At 41.4% G+C, this 19,248-nt stretch overlaps 1 protein-coding gene across 2 annotated transcripts in view; it reads left to right on the top strand.

The window, feature by feature from the left end:
* Positions 1–5,935, top strand: part of PAH (phenylalanine hydroxylase) — a 104,950-nt gene extending 99,015 nt beyond the window's left edge. For both annotated transcript variants that reach the window (XM_040407799.1, XM_040407790.1), the window contains 4 exons: positions 1,012–1,107; positions 1,985–2,118; positions 3,715–3,830; positions 5,750–5,935. In XM_040407799.1, the coding sequence (XP_040263733.1) occupies positions 1,012–1,107; positions 1,985–2,118; positions 3,715–3,830; positions 5,750–5,793 (390 nt within the window). In that variant the 3' untranslated portion in view covers positions 5,794–5,935. The remainder of the gene's footprint in view (positions 1–1,011; positions 1,108–1,984; positions 2,119–3,714; positions 3,831–5,749) is intronic.
* The last annotated feature ends 13,313 nt before the right edge of the window (positions 5,936–19,248 follow it).

Genomic DNA, 19,248 nt, shown 5'->3' with positions numbered 1-19,248 from the left:
ATATGGGCATATACAGCGCTTACATTGCCCTATAGCACACCCATACCTGAATGTTATGGTACCTTTGTCTTTACACTTGCAGAAGCTGGAAAAACGAACTTTGATTGATATGCAAATGAGCACTCGCAAGTGCCCAGGGGCGGCGTTCACTGTGTTGGTGCCCAGGCTGCCCTGCCTTTTTTCATTGTTCCCCCGCCCCAGCCTCTGCATATGCCCGCCCTCCTATTCCCTTGCGTCATCCTAAGGTCCGGCCAAGATCCCGCGACTGTGCACTACCTCGCCGGGCCGGAGCATGCGCACTGCGATGCCCATTGTTGGCACGGCATCGCTTTAACTACTGCGCATGCTCCAGTGAACGGCGCAAAACCAGTGGCAATGTGGCATTTGCCGACGCAAGCGCAGTAGTTAAAGCAATGCAATGCCCACAATGGGCATCACAGTGCGCATGCTCCGGCCCGGCGAGGCAGTGCACAGTCGCGGGAACTTGGCCGGACCTTAGGATGACGCAAGGGAATAGGAGGGAGGGCATCTGCAGAGGCTGGGGCGGAGGAACAATGAATAAAGGCAGGGCAGCCTGGGCACCAACACAGTGAACACCGCCCCTGGGCACTTGCGAGTGCTTATTTGCATATCAATCAAAGTTCGTTTTTCCAGCTTCTGCAAGTGTAAAGACAAAGGTACCATAACATTCATGTATAGATGTGCTATAGGGCAATGTAAGCGCTGTATATGGCCATATGGAGGTGACAGATTCCCTTTAATCTCCCCAGGGTACCATCTGCACAGAGTTTGTATGTTCTTCCTGTTTTAGTTTTTTTAGTTTTTTAGCAAAAGGCAAAAATACGGGTAGGTTGATTAGCGCCCTATGAAATTGACCCTAGCGTGTTGCGTATATCTAAAATATCGCAATGGGTGACTATACTGCAGATTGTGTTGAAGTTTAAGACCTAGGTATTTGCTGCTGCTGCTTTCTTGGAATAAAATACTTTCTTTTCTCCTCTTAATCTTAAGTTGTACTGGTTTACTGTTGAATTTGGACTTTGCAAACAAGATGATAAAATAAAGGCTTACGGAGCTGGGCTGCTATCATCATTTGGAGAATTACAGGTTTGAAAAATCTTTTAATATTTTATAATTTTATTACTGTCAATTTGCCAAACATGAAACTACAGATACTTTGTTTCTCAAAATAAGACTGTGTGGTAAAGTCTCTATGCTCTATGCCTTGTGTACAAACTAAAGGGGTTTTCATAGGTCATGATCAATATCTAAATGGTGGGGGTCCAACTGTCGGCCCCTTCCCAGCATACCAAGCACAGTGTTGCCACTGTATAGTGGCTTTTGGTATTGTCGCCCAGGTCCATTTACTTGAATGGGACTCAGTTGCATGTAGGCCATGCCACTGATAAACATGGTGACATTGGCCTAGGAAGAGGCTGCAGTTTTTACTGCAGCCTTGTGGTCTATTCAAACAGCTGACTGGCAGAGGTGCCAGAAGTTGGTCCCCCACCAATATGATAATGATGACCTATGTGGAGGGTAAGTCATCAATATTGTACCCCTTTAACTGTGACCAGTATCACAAATCTGCTCCAGCCTTAGTAAATTTCCACTATGCATCTTGACTTGTAATGTATCTATCTGGTCAAACACCTTAAACTACAGCAGAAGGAGGTAGACCCTAACGTCAAGGGTGTAAGTTTAAGCTCCTGGGCATCAATGCTCAGACAAGGTCCCTCGTCAACCATGGACCATTTATACTACTGGTGTTTGCACATACAATATTTTTGTTGCACAGTTTTGGTTGCGGGATTTTCAGTTTTGTGTACAGTACAATTTAAGTAAATGGGATTTCAACAAATGTCACTCACTTACAGCATGAATGACCACAGTATACATGCTGCCCTCTGTTGTGGAGCTGCTGATATTTGCTATGTGCTTCATGTATTATTTCTCACTGTATTTTTGCTTTTAATTTCTACAGTATTGTTTGACAGACAAACCAGATCTGAAGCCATTTGACCCGGAGAAGATTTCTCTGCAGACATACCCAATAACTGAGTTCCAGCCTGTTTATTTTATTGCTGAAAGTTTTGAAGATGCAAAGGAAAAATTGAGGTGAGAATATTATTTATAGGAACTCTGTCAGCAGTTTTGACTAGCTGAACTGCTGATAGAACTACGTAGCGGCTGGGGACAGCAATACAAACATAACTTTTTCAGAGCTTTTATTTTCAGTAGTAGTGTGAATAGGAACTTTTATTCTGCCAGGTTCTGCTCCTTAAAGGAGTTGTCCAGGTTTTGTTTAATCTCCCCCACCCAGTGGTACCTGTGAAGAGATCTATACTGTACCCCATCAATCCATTCCAGCTCCATGGCTTCTGGGCTGTCTTTACTGGCTTTCTGGTCCCCACCTGTCAAATTCCAGGGTCCGTGTGCACCACTGTAGCCAGTCACAACTGTTGAAACCTCCTTAAATAAGGATGTGTACATATAACACTGATTATAACTTACAATGGCCATATGATTTTCACACTTTTGACATAAAACCTGGATTATAAAATAAATAAATAAATCACAAATATGTCTACATACCCAAACATTTTCAGGCACATTGTAAAAACACCACTAGCACTTTACATTCATAAGCAGTGTGATGTGTCCACAAGAGACAAGTCACTGCTGAAGCCAGGTGACCCCGTCCATGGTGAGGAGGAAGAAAAAAAAGATGGAGACGCGGGAGCCAGCGCTAAGGACTGGAGTGGCTCAAAGCAGGTAAGTATGATCCTTTTCAGTAGGGATGGCGGGCTACCGGCACCTATTATGTATTCCTGGACAACTCCTTTAAATGCTGAATCTAGACCATTAGTCATAATGGAGACATGCTATACAACGCATTGGGGAATTTGAGCATTTTTAAGTCAGTCACATCAGACATTTAGAATATAGAAAATTGTATCAAGTATGATATTATCAAACAAAAGATTTTAATAGATCTGGGTATAATTTACTTGGAACTGGAAAGTTTTTACTTGAAAACTGGAGTTTCCTATTTTTAATTATTCTCTTTGGAAGATGGCTTAATAACAGTGGATTTGGCCAGTGGGTCAAAAATCATCTTGCTCTTTAGGTGAGAAACTGGGACCCAGTGTTGGATTGTGTTCATAAATTACACACTAAGCCAATATAGAAATCAGCCATGGGAAATCCTAAAGGGGTTCTCTGAAATAATAAAAAATCTCGGACAAGCCCTAAAATGGTTTCAAATGAAAAAGCATGTTATACTCACGCCTTTCTCCAGCACTGTTCTCAGCACTGCTGGCCCGGTCCTCCTGCCACAAACAGCAATGGTGAAAGGCCAGACTGTGATTGGTTGCAGTGGTCACGTGCCATATTATGGCATGCCACCGATGCTGGTTGTAAACAAACAGCAGTAGGACAACTGGACCAAACGCTGCAGAGAACAATGCTGGAGAAAGGGGTGAGTATAACATTTTATTTCATGTTAAACAGTTTTAGAGCTTGTTAAAAATGTATTATCATCTCAGACAACTCCTTTAAAGGCATTATTTTTTTATTTTTTTTTATATAGTCTGGCCATTTGGAGCAATAACGTAATTGTATTTGTAAAATTTAATCACTCATGTTGGGATTTAATAGTGTACAATCCAATCAACAGTAATTTATATCCTATAATGTTCTGATATTTTACAGGAAATTTGCTACCACAATTCCTCGTCCTTTCTCTGTGCGTTATAATCCATACACACAAAGCATTGAAGTTTTAGATAATGTACAGCAGTTGAAAAATCTTGCTGACTGCATTAACAGTGAGTAGTAATTTACTGTATTATAACTCTGGGGTGAATTTATTTACACCAATTAATTTTTACCAATTTTTCTGACCTTTACAGTCCAGTGAGTTGAGTAGGACATACCTAAAAATATTTCCAGTAGGAAGCTATTGTAGCACATTTAGTAATGCAAATATGGCACTTTTCTTGCATCACTAAATTGAACAGAATCATGTTCATGTTGAATGCCCTATTTATCAAGCTCCCAGAACATTTTCCAACACCTACAATATTTTTCTAGTTGTTAGGAAAAAATAACAGAATTTACATTTTACGGTTGACAAAATACATAAGTCTATCAAGTTCAACCAAGGGATGGGAGGGGATGTGAATTAAGAGAGAGGAGTAAGAACCAGAGTTCTAAACCAGAGTTCTAAACATTTTCATAAGGATTAATATTATTTAGTTCTAAGAATTTATCTAAGCCTTATTTATAACCATCAACTGTGCCTACCATTACCACTTCCTGAGGTAGATTGTTCCACAGATTCACAGCTCTTATGGTATAGAAGATTCGTCACCCCTGGAGACTGAACTTTTTCCTTCTCTAGATGAAGTCCGTGCCCCCTTGTCTTTTGTGGGGATTTTACATGGAACAGCTTTTTACCATATTTTTTGTACAGCACATTTATATATTTCTATAGGTTAATCATGTCCCCTCTCAAGACCAAATAAATGTAATTAATTTAGGAGGTCATTTATCATTTGAGATTGTTTTTATGTCACTTCGAAGTCTGGTTTTGCATTGTGTGGTTGGATCAAATTTATGAAATGGTGCACAGTTTTCATGTATTTGGTGCAACTCCATTGTGTTGTAAGACTCAGTCCTAAAAAAAAAAAGGGGCTTCCTGGCATAGGATGCAACTTTTTTGCAACATTTCTGCGACATTTCAAGTTTTGCAGACAGTTAATGTACCATAATCCAAGGCTAATCTCACTTTTCTGCCTTAAAACCAAAGTTGCAATTGTCCTGTCGTGCAACATTTTTAGACCAAAAACCTGACATGTCTGGTTTGATAAATGATCCCATTAATCTTTCCTCACAACCAGGGGTAGAACTACCGCAATGGCTGGGGGCCTGGGCTGTAATGGATATCTGTCATTCATAGTGACCTAGGCATCATTTCCCAGCCTGTGCTCTCCTCATCTGGCACAATGCAGTGACATCACTGTGTTACAGACTGGCGTATCACTCATTGTTTGCATTATATGTTCCTCATTGTGTTCCCTCCTGGTAACCTCCATAGAATATCCCACATACCACTATAAAAATGTTTTGACCTAGTACTACCTACCCCTAGCAATGTTAAGGGTGGGTTCACACTATCGTTAAGGATTCCGTTATGGCTTTCCGTTATAACATGGTTATAATGGAAAATAACGGAATGCCCAGACAGAATGGAAAACGGAAGCCTTTAAAAGGCATTCCGTTTGCTGTCCCTCCAATTTGCATGGCATTATGGGTGATCCCTCATTCCCGGGCTTCTTACTCATTACCATAAATCGCCAGGAAATTGTGACAAATCAAATTTTTCCTGAAATTCGGATTGAATTCCACTTCCGTCAATGATTCACTCAACACTAAGAACAAAGGTTTTATTTTATTTGTCATTGAGGAAAATGATAAAAAATTACTAAACTATATAGCACGGTTGAAAGACACATTACATAAGTCAGTTAAGTTCAACCAGGTGAGGCAAGAGGATGTATATGATAAGGAAGAAGGAGGAGTGAAGCTTTTTTAAGTCATCGGTGTAGATGAGAGCTGAAAAAAAAACTGTACCAAAAAAGCCAATTTAGGCAACCTTCTATCAAACAAAGCTGTACTTTCAGTTTTTACATGCAATGTTGTAAACATATATTATATGCTTATAATTGTATTGCTTCCTGTACAGGTGAAATCGGGATCCTTTGCTGTGCTCTTCGGAAGCTCGAGTGAAGTTATTCTCCACCTGCACTTACAAGGAATGAAATCGTCTGAAGACGTTACACGGAAGAGATTACCATAAAGAAAAGTATTATTGATATGACATTGGGGTTACAGATATCATATAACAACAAAATATCACAATGTTTATATATATATAGTCAGGTCCATAAATATTGGGACATCAACACAATTCTAACATGTTTGGCTCTATACACCACCACAATGGATTTGAAATGAAACTAACAAGATGTGCTTTAACTGCAGACTGTCAGCTTTAATTTGAGGGTATTTGCATCCAAATCAGGTGAACGGTGTAGGAATTACAACAGTTTGCATATGGGCCTCCCACTTGTTAAGGGACCAAAAGTAATAGGACAGAATAATAATCATAAATCAAACTTTCACTTTTTAATACTTGGTTGCAAATCTATAGCTCTTCTTGCCTTTCAAAATAGACACAATATGCATGATTTATTGAAGCAACACATATCTTTCTATGTAATAAATAAGACAGATCAATTCAACAAGTACGGTATATGGTTTAGTTATTGCAGTAAAATGAATTTTAAATATTTAAATTTTATCATAAAACCAGACGTAATTGTTTACTATAGTCTGGAATATATTATTGTGTGGTAAACTATTCGCAATACTATGAATGAATTCTGAATTCTCTTTAAAAGGTGAACTTTGTGCGAAATTAGTTGTCCTTCTGGTTATCTTTTTCAAAGTCAATTGGATGAGTAGAACCCTAGAAGCAGTTTTGCTGAATTTCAAGTAGCAAAAAGAAAGGAATGAGGACTTATACATTTCTTAAAGGGGTTGTCCATCAGGGAAAAATTATTGGTAAATGATTCAGAGTTTGCAAAAATAAGCTAAAGTAATAACTCACCAAATCTCTGAAGCTCCCATTCTGCTGCCTATCAGGTCTCGTCTTGACACACAGAACAAGCCTGCCCAGCCAATCACCGGCTGAGGCAGGTTACCACTGTGGCCAATTATATGCATTGCAATTTTATGTTATGTACTCTAAATAGCAGAGAATCAGTTAACAGTCAAAGTAAAAAATTTAGGTTGTCGTTTATCATTTGAGGTTGTTTTTGTGTCAGTTATAAGTCTGGCTTTGCTTTGTGTGCCTGCACCATATTCATGAACTGGTGCACCTTACTGATATATTTGGCATGAGTGCAATGTGGTTTATACCCTTATGTGTGACAGTACACCAGGGGGTTGTCTGCCATGGGTTGTGAATTTTTTGCATATAGTAAATGAGCTATAATCCAAGTCTAATCTCACTTTTAGCACTTTTATTCTCACTTAAAGGGGTTGTTTGAGTTATTTTTTTGTTCTTTGTATGTTTCTTACTAGTGCACTTAGTGCACCATGCACTTGCTACATCTATAGTTGCTCCTTTCTCAGATTTCACTGAGGGTCACATGACCTGTGATGTCAGCTTCTCTCCCTGCTCTGATGATGTTTCGTGCACAAGCCTGAGAGAGCTGATCTGTATCTGTACACAAGATGTCACTGTCCTGGCCATGCACCCTTGCACTGCCTGCTGCTGTCTGCTCTCCCCCTTCAGTAGCACAGACTCAGGGCTGAAGGCTTTACTGAGTAGCTGCAGGCAGTGAGGAGACATATGCTGGGCACAGGAGCTGACATACTAGAGGAGTTCTGCAGAGCATTGCACAAGAACAGGTAGGGGGAAGATCCTGTGTGTATCAGAAGTATCATTATACAGCTGGGACTTTTAGTCCTACGCATACAACATGCTGCTGAGTCTCCTAGCAGGCAGACATGTCACTCCCTTTGCAGAGCAGGGTGAGGGGCAGAGATTGTTATTATGGCAGGTAAACAAAGAGCCAGAAGAGAACCAGGGAAATGAGGAAATAGATTTTTTTTTTTTATTAAAACTTGCTTAGCTTAGTTATATATTGCTGCCCATCAGCTTTACAGTGCATAATATTTTTTTTAAGAACTCGGACAATCCCTTTAAACATAGACCAGTATGATAAGTGGTGAGAATGAAATTTTAACCAACAATCGCATAAAATGTGGCAGTTGCTATGACTTGAGACTTTTTTAGACCACAAAACTCACGTATCTGATTGATAAATGTCCCGACTAATCTTTATGTAAATATTTAGCTTCAGATGTAATAGATATATTGGCATATAATAGTTTCTGTTCTGCAGTCATAACTTAATGTAACCCTGCAGTTTAATGGCAAATCACTAATAGAACACATATGTAATCATCATATAACATATTGCATCATTATTAATATTTAGCTGTGTTGCTGATATTATATAACATACCTTTTAAATTTGTGATGTTCTATTTACATCATTTGTAACTATTCTGAGTTTTATGATAAGCAAATAACGTATTATATTATGAACATTATTTCATGAATTAGTGATAGTAACCTGAGAGATCTGTCCCGTGAAATATTAGATACAGTACATCTGTAGTTATAAGAGCATTATACACTATGGGGGTCATTTATGACTAGATTTAAGCCAATTTCTAGCGTATCTGTCGCAGATTCAGTTGCAAAGGGGATTTCTTCCCCATCCACGCCGGCCGGCCCGTCTCATTTATCATTTTCTAAGCCTATTTTAGGCATAGAAAATTATGTAAATCTACGCCAGCAAGAGAGCTGGCGTACATTTAGGCCAGCGTTGGATACTCCTAAGTTATATAGGCCGGCGCCTCTACACAACTTAGGCGCAACAAGTTCCAGCACAGGGTTATTAAGACTGGTGTCTAAAACGCTGATCTTAATAAATGTCCCCATATGTGACTGGTTTCACAACTAAAGGTAACCTTACACATTAGTCTAAAGTTGATCAAAACAGACAATTTCAACCAAAATGAAATGTTCATCAGTTGAAATTTAACAACAAATCATCATTTTAGCCAACTGATTACAGACCATCATTATCTGAAAAGAAGTCGGCCATGTTTAACATTTTCAGCAGTCGGATGAAAAATATTTTTTTGAAAGAACATTCCCAGAGAGATCTTTCATCCTTCCTCCGGTTTCATTGAAGATGTATGGGAAGTCTGAACAACTGTAACGGCCAATATGGGATAAAATGTGTATAACCATGTCTGCAAAAGGAATGTTCACCAGATGTTTGTTCAACTGCTGTTCAATCATCAACCAACTTCTATCTAATGTGTATGGCCACCTTAAAGAGGTTGTTATGCCATTTATATTGATGTCCTATCCTCAGGATAGGTCATCAATATATGATCGGTGGGGGTCTGACACCTGGAACCCCACCAATCAACTGTTTGAAGAGGAGGAAGCGCTCCATACATGCTCTGTTTCCTGTCAGTTGTTATGGCGGTGCAGTGTAATGACAAGTACTTGCTCCATTAGCTTAGTGTAGTGAAGAGGAAGCAGCACTCAAATGGAGTTCTGTCTCCTCTTCAAACAGCTGATCGGCAGGGGGGCCGATCAGATATTGATGACCTGTCCTGATGATAGGTCATCAAGATAAGTGGAAGGACAACCTCTTTAAAAGCTGTGGCAGATATTTGTGCTGATTAATATAAAAGAGAAACTGTATGATAACTCCACTTTATATGTGTGATTACTCATGATATAGCTCCTTCACCAGTATCAGGGCTGCCCCAGAAACAGAATCTAAGGCTTTTTCTGGTATTGTGCCCAGATGTATAACCATTATTAGTGGCAGGAGTAAGTATTCAGCATCAAGGGATGTTTTTCATTATATATGTTTTTAATAAGATATACAATACATTATTTAATAAAAAATGATATTGTTCTAGAATAATAACCGAATTTTGTCAAAATCATCCAATATTTTAAATATATTGTATGTCTGTAATTGTTGTACTATTAATAAAGCTCTATGTAATAAAAAGTTTATGTTATTCTTATTATTTTCTTGAAAAAAAAATAAAGTACCGCTATTATATAATGCATTTATTTCTTGTACTTTATCTATAGCACTAACACAGTATATTCCACATCACTTTGTAAGGATTGCTATCACTCACATAAGTCACTGTTTCTACTGGGGTTCACAATCTATTTTCCCTTTCTCACATACAACAAGGTCATTTTCATAGGAGGACAATCTGTACAATTTTGGAGATTGGTAGGAAACCCAGACATACAGTATACGTGGAAGCCACCACTGTGCCACCAAAAAATTTAGGTAGGGTACTGGGTCTCCTTAAAGAGACAGCCCTGAGTGGAGACTTACTGGAAGTGCTCCATGGTATGAGATCATATTGGAAAGTTCCATGGGAAAACCACTATTGCTAGTGTGGATCTCTAAGGAGATGCCTCTTTGCTTATTGTTTTCCCATGGAACATTCCTAAAAAGTCTCCATACCATTTAGCATTTTCAGTAAGTCTCCACTCAGGGCTGGTATTAAGAAAAGCCAGTACTCAGCTGTCTACGGATGGATATCTGGCTTGACTATTTCCCCTTTTTATGTCTCAAGGCTTGTTAAAATATCAGATTATGACTCATAGGGAGCCACTTCTACAAGGTGGTTCTAGCGAGATGGTTCTCTATTCTCAGGAGATACCACTCTGCATGTAGCTTAAGAAATACACATGTGCTATTACATAATTTTTTCTGTCTCAGTTACGTTGCATTTGCTGATGTGACCTGTAATCTGGTACTGGAGAATGTTATGTTTCATGGAAAGACAGCAATAAGGACTGTAAAACTGCTCTCATTTAGGTGGCAAGGAACATTTTTTTTTTTAAATTTCTCTTTGTTCTCTTGTTGTTTTAGCTGCAAATGCTAGGCCGGGGAATATTGCTTAATATTCTTTAACCCATTCCGCCCCGGAGGTTTTTTTCGTATTTGCATTTTCGTTTTTCATTTCCTGCCTTTCTGGGCCCATAACTTTTTTATTTTCCAGTTCACATAGCCATATACAGGCTTGTTTTTTGCGGGGCAAGTTGAACTTTCTAATTTCACCATTTAAGTTGCATACCATATAGTGGGGAGCTGGAAAAAAAAAATCCAAATGGATTTTGTTTCCTATACGGTAAAACTGAGCAGTTACTTATATTCTCCAGTTAAGTATGATTATGGTGATACCACATATGCATAGTTTTTCTTGTGTTTATATACTGAAAAAAAAAATTGCTGCACACTGTGGCACACTGCAGTGGCCGGGTGGTTTGGGGTGCCCCCAATGCTACGCTGGGTCCCCCGGACACCGTTGAGGTGTCACCACGTGTTGCTTCTCTCTGGAAGGGATGGTAAGGCATGGTGCACTCCAATGGGAAATAAGTCCAGAGAGTTAGGGTCTGCAGTAAACCAGGGTGCTTCTTTACTGGAGGAATTCAGGTACAAAACAATACAGGTGAGGCATTGGGATTGGGCTGGATTCTCCAGTCTCCTCCCTGGCAGAAGAAGGGTTTTATGCTAAGGAACGGCCTGAGCTAGCTGTCCCTCTTTATCTTCAGAAGGCTGGTACCCTGGTCCAAGGCTGGTGATCCAGGTTCTGTGGCAGCATATCTCCGTCTCAGCATCTTCTTCTTGTCACTCAGTAGTCTGACAGAGTCTCTCCTCCAAGCACTGTTAACTAACTGCAGCACACTAGGGGCTCTGACTGCTCTCCTTATATACAGTTTTTGCTAGACTAGAACCTTCTAGTGGGAGGGTGGAGTGGAGAAACTCAGCACAAACAGATACATTGTTTCAGCCCATCTGGTATAGACTTACATTAGAGCTTCAATGATACTCAATGGCAATGATATAGCAGGTTTTCCAGACAGACAAAAACAAGTTTCCAGACATAACAGCATAGCTAAAACCAGACATTAAAAAGGACAGGCTGTCTGCTTTTTGGTGGTAAACAAGTCTAGGGTTTTCCCTCCAAAACATGGTCTTCTTTAAACCCTATGGCAGCTGTGGAGAATTACTGTCATGAGTTGGAGATCCCAGGAGAGACCTCCGCATCGTCAAGCAAAAACAAATGGAAATCAGGTACAGACACACAAGAGTTTATTGCACAAACAGAATCCAGGGAAGGCAGCACAGACAAAACATGAGCTCTATGTACCGTCCGCACAGTGGGAGAAAACCCCCCACTGCGCCACTGTCTAGTAATACTCCAGAGGGGCGTAACTAAGCAACTCCTGGTATTCACTAGGGCCCCAGATGGTAGGGTTAGGCTTTGCCGCAGGGAGTTGCCAGGGTCCACTCTGGAGCGTGAACTAGACAGTGACAACAGGAGCAAACGGACAACAGGTACCAGACGGTACCGACGGCACATAGGCAAACATAACATAGACAGGCAAATAGAAATAGGGCAACTAATAACACAAGCAGGAGTACATAGCAAGGAAACAGGAGTGACAATGAGCAGAGAAGGACTTGCTCCACCAGTAGTAAATTGATGGCCTTGCTCATGGCACTCTGCTGCAAAGAAAGGTGCAGCAAGAGCTTGCTGAACAGAGACATATAAATACACACAAGGTAACAAACATAACTGGCAGAACAGATAACAAAACACAGAAAAAAGGACAGGAAAGAGGACGTCAGTGAACAAGTAGGAAACCCACAGCCAGAGGTAATGACTGACAATTACCAGCTTCTTAATCAAAGCCCTAACAGTCTCTCAGTATTCATTAGCCCCTTCAAGACCAGGCCTATTTTTATTTTTACATTTTTGATTTGTCCTCCTCATGTTCCAAAAGCCTTAACTTATTTTTTTTCCGTTCACATAGCTATATGAGGGCTTATTTTTTGTGGGATAAGATGCATTTTTTAATGCCACCATTTAATTTACCATGTTTTGTATTAGAAAAAAGGAAAAAAATTATCTGTGTGGCAAATTTGAAAAAAATACCAAATTCCACCAAGGTTTTTGGGGTTTTGACATCACAGCGTTCACTATGCACTAAAAATGACCTGACATTCTTATTCTGCGGCTCAATACAAATGCGGCGATACCAAACTTTTTGTTTTGTGCCCGTCCGGTCATAGACATCGCAGCTCGCAGGTAAGTATAATGCTTCTAAAAATTGCTAAGTAACCATGGCAACCAGGACTGCAGTAGCGTCCTGGTTGCCATGGTTACCGATCGGAGCCCCAGCGATTAAACTGGGACTCCGATCGGAACTCCAATGATGGGGGAACGTGATTTTAACTAGGGAGGGAGGGGGGGGGGAGAGGTGAGCCCGCACTGGCCACCAATGATGGGGGATTCGGAACGTGATTTTAACAAGGTGGGGGAGATGTGAGGCCGCACTGGCCACCAATGATGGGGGATTCGGAACGTGATTTTAACAGGGGGGGGGGAGATGTGAGGCCGCACTGGCCACCAATGATGGGGGATTCGGAACGTGATTTTAACAAGGTGGGGGAGATGTGAGGCCGCACTGGCCACCAATGATGGGGGATTCGGAAAGTGATTTTAACAAGGGGGGGGGGGGGGTGTGAGGCTGCACTGGCCACCAATGATGGGGGATTCGAAATGTGATTTTAACAAGGGGGGGGGAGATGTGAGGCCGCACTGGCCACCAATGATGGGGGATTCGAAACGTGATTTTAACTGGGGGGGGAGAGGGGGGGCCGCACTGGCCACCAATGAATATAATATTGGGGAGGGAGGGGGTCTGCCCCCTCCTGCCTGGCAGCACCTGATCTCTTACAGGGGGCTATAATACGCACAATTAACCCTTTAGGTGCGGCACCTGAGGGGTTAATTGTGCGGATCACAGCCCCTTGTAAAAGATCGGGTGCTGCCAGGCAGCAGGGGGCAGTCATGTACACAGTTCTCAGTATATTCTAACTTGAAGCGTCCCCATCACTATGGGAACGCCTCTGTGTTAGAATATACTGTCGGATATGAGTTTTCACGAAGTGAAAACTCATATCTGAAAAAGCTTTTATGCAGACGGATCTGCGATCCGTCTGTGTGAAAGTTGCCAACGGCCACGGATCACGGATGTGGATGCCAATCTTGTGTGCATCCGTGTTTTTTCACGGACCCATTGACTTGAATGGGTCCGTGAACCGTTGTCCGTCAAAAAAATAGGACAGGTCATATTTTTTTGACGGACAGGAAAAACGGATCACGGCCTCGGATGAACAACGGTGCATTTTCCGAGTTTTCAACGGACCCATTGAAAGTCAATGGGTCCGCAGAAAATCACGGAAAACGGAACAACGGCCACGGATGCACACAACGGTCGTGTGCATGAGACCTTATTCAAATGTTTTTTGGGACAAAATGACAAAAAAATCGCGTGTTTTCAATTTTTCTTTCGGTTCAGACATTTTTGGACGTGGCGATACCCAATATGTTTTTATTTTTATTGTTTATGTAGTTTTATATGTAAAATTGGGAAAGGGTGGTGATTCAAACTTTTAATATAGTGGTGTTTTTTTAAACTTTATTAAACATTTTTTTTTACAGCAATTAGCCCCTATAGGGGCCTCGTACATGGGATCTTTTGATCCCCTCTCCTATTCACCATAATAGAGATCTATTATGGTGAATAGGATTTTTACACACTCTATTCTGCACTATGCCTCGTGCATAGTGCTTCAGTTTCCATGGCAGCATCCAGGCTGCCATGGCAACCGATCGTAGCACCGCGATTTCACTGCAGGGGCTCCGCTCGGAAGGAAGATGGAGGCGCATCACGTCACAGGTGCCGCGATCAGCCTTGATCGCGGCACCTGAGGGGTTGAATGGCAGGGGCGGCGCGATCGCCGCTTCCTGTTAGTGCGGCCGGATGCCCGCTGTATCATACAGCCGGGAGATCGTGCGTATGGAGCGTGCTCACTGCAGAGACCCGCTCCATACTTCCCCTGTCACGCAATGACGTACCTGTACGTCATAATGCGTGAAGGTATTAACCCTTTCCACAGAGCCATGTAAATACAGTGATAATGAACAGGATATATATCACAACATATATATATATATATATATATACAGTATCTACACAGTCCTGATCAAAAGTTTAAGACCACTTGAAAAATGGCAAAAAATCATATTTTACATTGTTGGATCTTAACAAGGTTCCAAGTAGAGCTTCAACATGCAACAAGAAGAAATGAGAGTGAGACAAAACATTTTTTGAGCATTCAATTAATTGAAAATAACATGTAAACTGAAACAGGCTGTTTTTCAGCTGATCAAAATTTTAGGACCACATGCCTTTAAAAGGCCAAATCTGTGCAAAGATGTAGATTCATTGTCATTTTCTGTCAGGTAGTCACACGTTGTGATGGCAAAGGCAAAAAAACTCTCCCTTTTTGAACGTGGTCGGGTTGTTGAACTGCATAAGCAGGGTCTTTCACAGCGCGCCATCGCTGCTGAGGTGGGACGCAGTAAGACAGTCATTTGGAATTTCTTAAATGATCCTGAGGCTTATGGAACAAAAAAGTCAAGTGGAAGACCCAAAAAAATGTCATCAGCACTGAGCCGGAGGATCCAATTGGCTGTCCGTCAAGACACTGGACGATCCTTGGCCCAAATTAAGGCCCTTACTGGTGCTGACTGCAGCCCCATAACCATCAGACGGCATCTGAGACTGAAGGGCTTCAAAAACAAAAAACGTCTTCAAAGACCTCGTCTCCTTGAACGCCACAGAACTGCTCATTTGGACTTTGCAAGAGAGCACCAAACATGGGACATTCAACGTGGAAGAAAGTTTTATTCTCTGATGAGAATTTTTTTTACCTTGATGGTCCTGATGGTTTCCAACGTTACTGGCATGACAAGCAGATCCTACCTGAGATGTTTTCTACGCGCCACAGTGGAGGGGGCGCCATAATGGTCTGGGGTGCTGTTTCCTTCAGTGGAACAATGGAGCTTCAGGAAGTGCAGGGGCGCCAAACGGCCGCTGGCTATGTCCAGAGAGCATTCCTCATGACTGAGGGCCCTGGTCTGTGTGTTAACGACTGGGTTTTTCAACAGGACAACGCTACAGTACACAATGCCCACAGGACAAGGCACTTCTTACAGGAGAATAACATCACTCTTTTGGCCCATCCTGCGTGTTCCCCTGATCTAAATCCAATTGAGAACCTTTGGGGATGGATGGCAAGGGAAGTTTACAAAAATGGACAACAGTTCCAGACAGTAGATGGCCTTCGTGCGGCCGTCTTCACCACTTGGAGAAATGTTCCCACTCACCTCATGGAAACGCTTGCATCAAGCATGCCGAAATGAATTTTAGAAGTGATAAACAACAACGGCGGAGCTACTCATCACTGAGTTCATGTTTGGAAGTTGGATTTCTGTTTTGGGGGGTTTAGTTTTTTTTTTGGAGGTGTGGTCCTAAACTTTTAATCAGCTGAAAAACAGCCTGTTTCAGTTTATTCGTTGTTTTCATTAAATTGAATGCTCAAAAAATGTTTTGTCTCACTCCCATTTCTTCTTGTTGCATGTCGAAGCTCTACTTGGAACCTTGTTAAGATCCAGCCATGCTAAATATGATTTTTTTGCCATTTTTCAAGTGGTCTTAAACTTTTGATCAGGACTGTATATATAAAATGCAGTTACACAGTATTAAACAGTGCAAGTTAACCCTTTTAGGTGAAATAAAGTAAGAAGTTTTAACTGCATAGGGGAAATAGGCAAATATCCAAAAATGTCCAAATGTCAAAGTACTCCCTGCTCCAGGGCACTACACATCCACCTCCTCCGATCCTCGCCGTTTCAACGTTTCCAGGTGTGCTTCGTTTACCACAGCATCTGAGGGTTAAAAGTCATCGACTGCCATTATCTGTCACCGCCAGCTCTCTGAGAAGGTCTGGCAGACATTCTTCTATACCTCTTGCATGATGTTCTTTGTTTTGGTTTCACTTTGTCATCTCCTTTCCTTCTCCCAGCTGTTACCTATTTACACTAATTGCCTCCCTTTATATTCCCTCCCATACTGCCTCACTTTGCGGTTTATACTACTTCCTGGATTGAAGTGAGCACTGCTGGAGACTTCTGTTACTGCTTGTTTAGATAAGTCCTTTCATGTTGCTGGCTTGATTCTAGGTGACCCTGACTCCCTCCGTATTAAGTGCAGGGAGCCGGTGGTCGTGTCCCCTCACTATTATAGGGTTTTCAGGTGTTGCACAGTCTAGGTACGAGGGCATGCAACTTCTACCTCTGAGACCCTTGTATGTGCTTAGCAGTCAGGGTGAGCTCTTAGGGTTTTATAGGGGTCACCTTTATGCTCCTTAGTTTGGGATCAAGCCAGTCGGATGTTTATCCATAACTTCCAGCTATCTGCAACATCATCCGTGACATTATCGCTGGTTGCGGACATTATGAAACAGCAGGCACCCAGTGTCTATGGCACCCGCCATGCTTGCAAGCGGATGCCATCTTTAAAGTCTTAGCCAGTGCTATACATGTACGGCACTGGCCGGGAAGGGGCTAAGTGTAGTCGAAAGGAAATTCAGAAATAAATACAGGGAAGGGTTCTTTACAGTGAGAATCGATAGAGAGATGTTGTCCAACCATGAAAAATAATTGTAAAATCAGCTTAGGCTTGTTTCAAAATAGTGCTAAAATCTTCCACCAGGCTGTTCTGGCAGAGAAACAGCTTGCTGGAGTTCATTGTATCTGGCATAGCCAGATACTATACCTTTCCCTACAGGAGCCCATTGACTATAATAGGACCTGGCGGGGATCCAGGCCTGCTTCTGGCATTAGTGCTGGGATTCAGCTGGCTTGCAGCAGTTTTTGTGGGTCGAATCCTGCACTAATGCCAGACACAGGCCGGAATCCCGCTGGTTCCCATTATAGTCATTGGGCTCTGCTGTGCCAGATACTGTACAATGAACTTCAACAGGCTGATCCTCTGCCAGAACAGCCTGCCAGATGATTTTAGCGCAAATGTGAAAGAAGCCTTATAATGTTATCAGACAATAAATGAAGTCATACTCACTGGTTGTAGCAGGTCACTGCAGTGATCAGTATTTGCCTACAATGGTCACATGTCCATATCAAGAGGAAGTAGGGAGTAGAGATCTGAGGATGACCCAGGAAATGTCGGAACCGAAGTGGCAATGGGAAAGCTAAGATTAGTGTAACTTTGTTATTGTATAATAATTTAAGCTACTTTTAACATATAGTATTTTTTAATAGCTGGAAAACCCCTTTGAACTATGGAATGTGGAACCCTAAAACTTAAGTAAAAACAGATACTATGAATGCGTTCAAATAATGCTAGATGCTTATCTAACAAAATATAATTGAGTGGTTCAAGTAATTCAGAAATTAATTATATAGAAATTGACCTAAAAAAAAAGTTGATATTGTCTCATGTAGGACATTAGTGGCATATCCATAGGATATGCCATAAATCTGATAGGTGTTGATTCCACCTCTGGAAAGTTCCCTGCTGTGAACAGAGAGCAGTATCCTCTCTATTCACTGCCATGGGACTTCCAAAAAAAGCCAGTATCCTTGGCTATTTTCAGAAGTTTTATAGCAGTGAATGGAGAGCAATCCATTCATGCTTGGCCACCCCTCAATTCATTTCCACAGGAATTCCAAAAGCAGTTGAGCCAGCACTCAGCTATTTTTGGATGTCCCATAGCTGTGAATTGTGTATGACCAAGCATGCAAAGCTTGCCCTCTATTCACTTTGGGGGCCTAGTTCTTGAGATAGAAGCAGGTCCCAGACCAGAGGAGTAATACCATACCAATTGAAAATTTATGCCATATTCTTTCAATTTATAAATCACCGTATGTATATGTCATGTACGTATATCACTGTCCTGATGAAGGGGGCGTTCTGCCCTTGAAACGCGTCGACTGTAAATAAACCATTTGTCTGCTGAGCTCTTTTTTGGGACGGAGCTCAGGGCTCACATATATACAGCCAGGTCCATAAATATTGGGACATTGACACAATTCTAAAATTTTTGGCTCTATACAGCACCACAAGGGATTTGAAATGAAACAAACAAGATGTGCTTTAACTGCAGACTGTCAGCTTTAATTTGAGGGTATTTACATCCAAATCAGGTGAACGGTGTAGGAATTACAACAGTTTGCATATGTGCCTCCCACTTGTTAAGGAACCAAAAGTAATGGGACAATTGGCTTCTCAGCTGTTCTATGGCCAGGTGTGTGTTATTCCCTCATTATCCCAATTACAATGAGCAGATAAAAGGTCCAGAGTTAATTTCAAGTGTGCTATTTGCATTTGGAATCTGTTGCTGTCAACTCTCAAGATGAGATCTAAAGAGCTGTCACTATCAGTAAAGCATGCCATCATTAAGCTTAAAAAAAAATATAAGAAATCTGAGAGATAGCAAAAACATTAGGCATGGCCAAAACAACTGTTTGGAACATTCATAAAAAGAAGGAACGCACCCGTGAGCTCAGCAACACCAAAAGACCTGGAAGACCACGGAAATAACTGTGGTGGATGACCGAAGAATTCTTTCCCTGGTGAAGAAAACACCCTTCACAACAGTTGGCCAGATC

This window comes from Bufo bufo, chromosome 1, assembly GCF_905171765.1.
Source record: "Bufo bufo chromosome 1, aBufBuf1.1, whole genome shotgun sequence".
Classification (NCBI taxonomy): domain Eukaryota; kingdom Metazoa; phylum Chordata; class Amphibia; order Anura; family Bufonidae; genus Bufo; species Bufo bufo.
The sequence above is the reverse complement of the archived record's forward strand: the minus strand, read 5'-3'. Positions and strand labels throughout refer to the sequence as shown.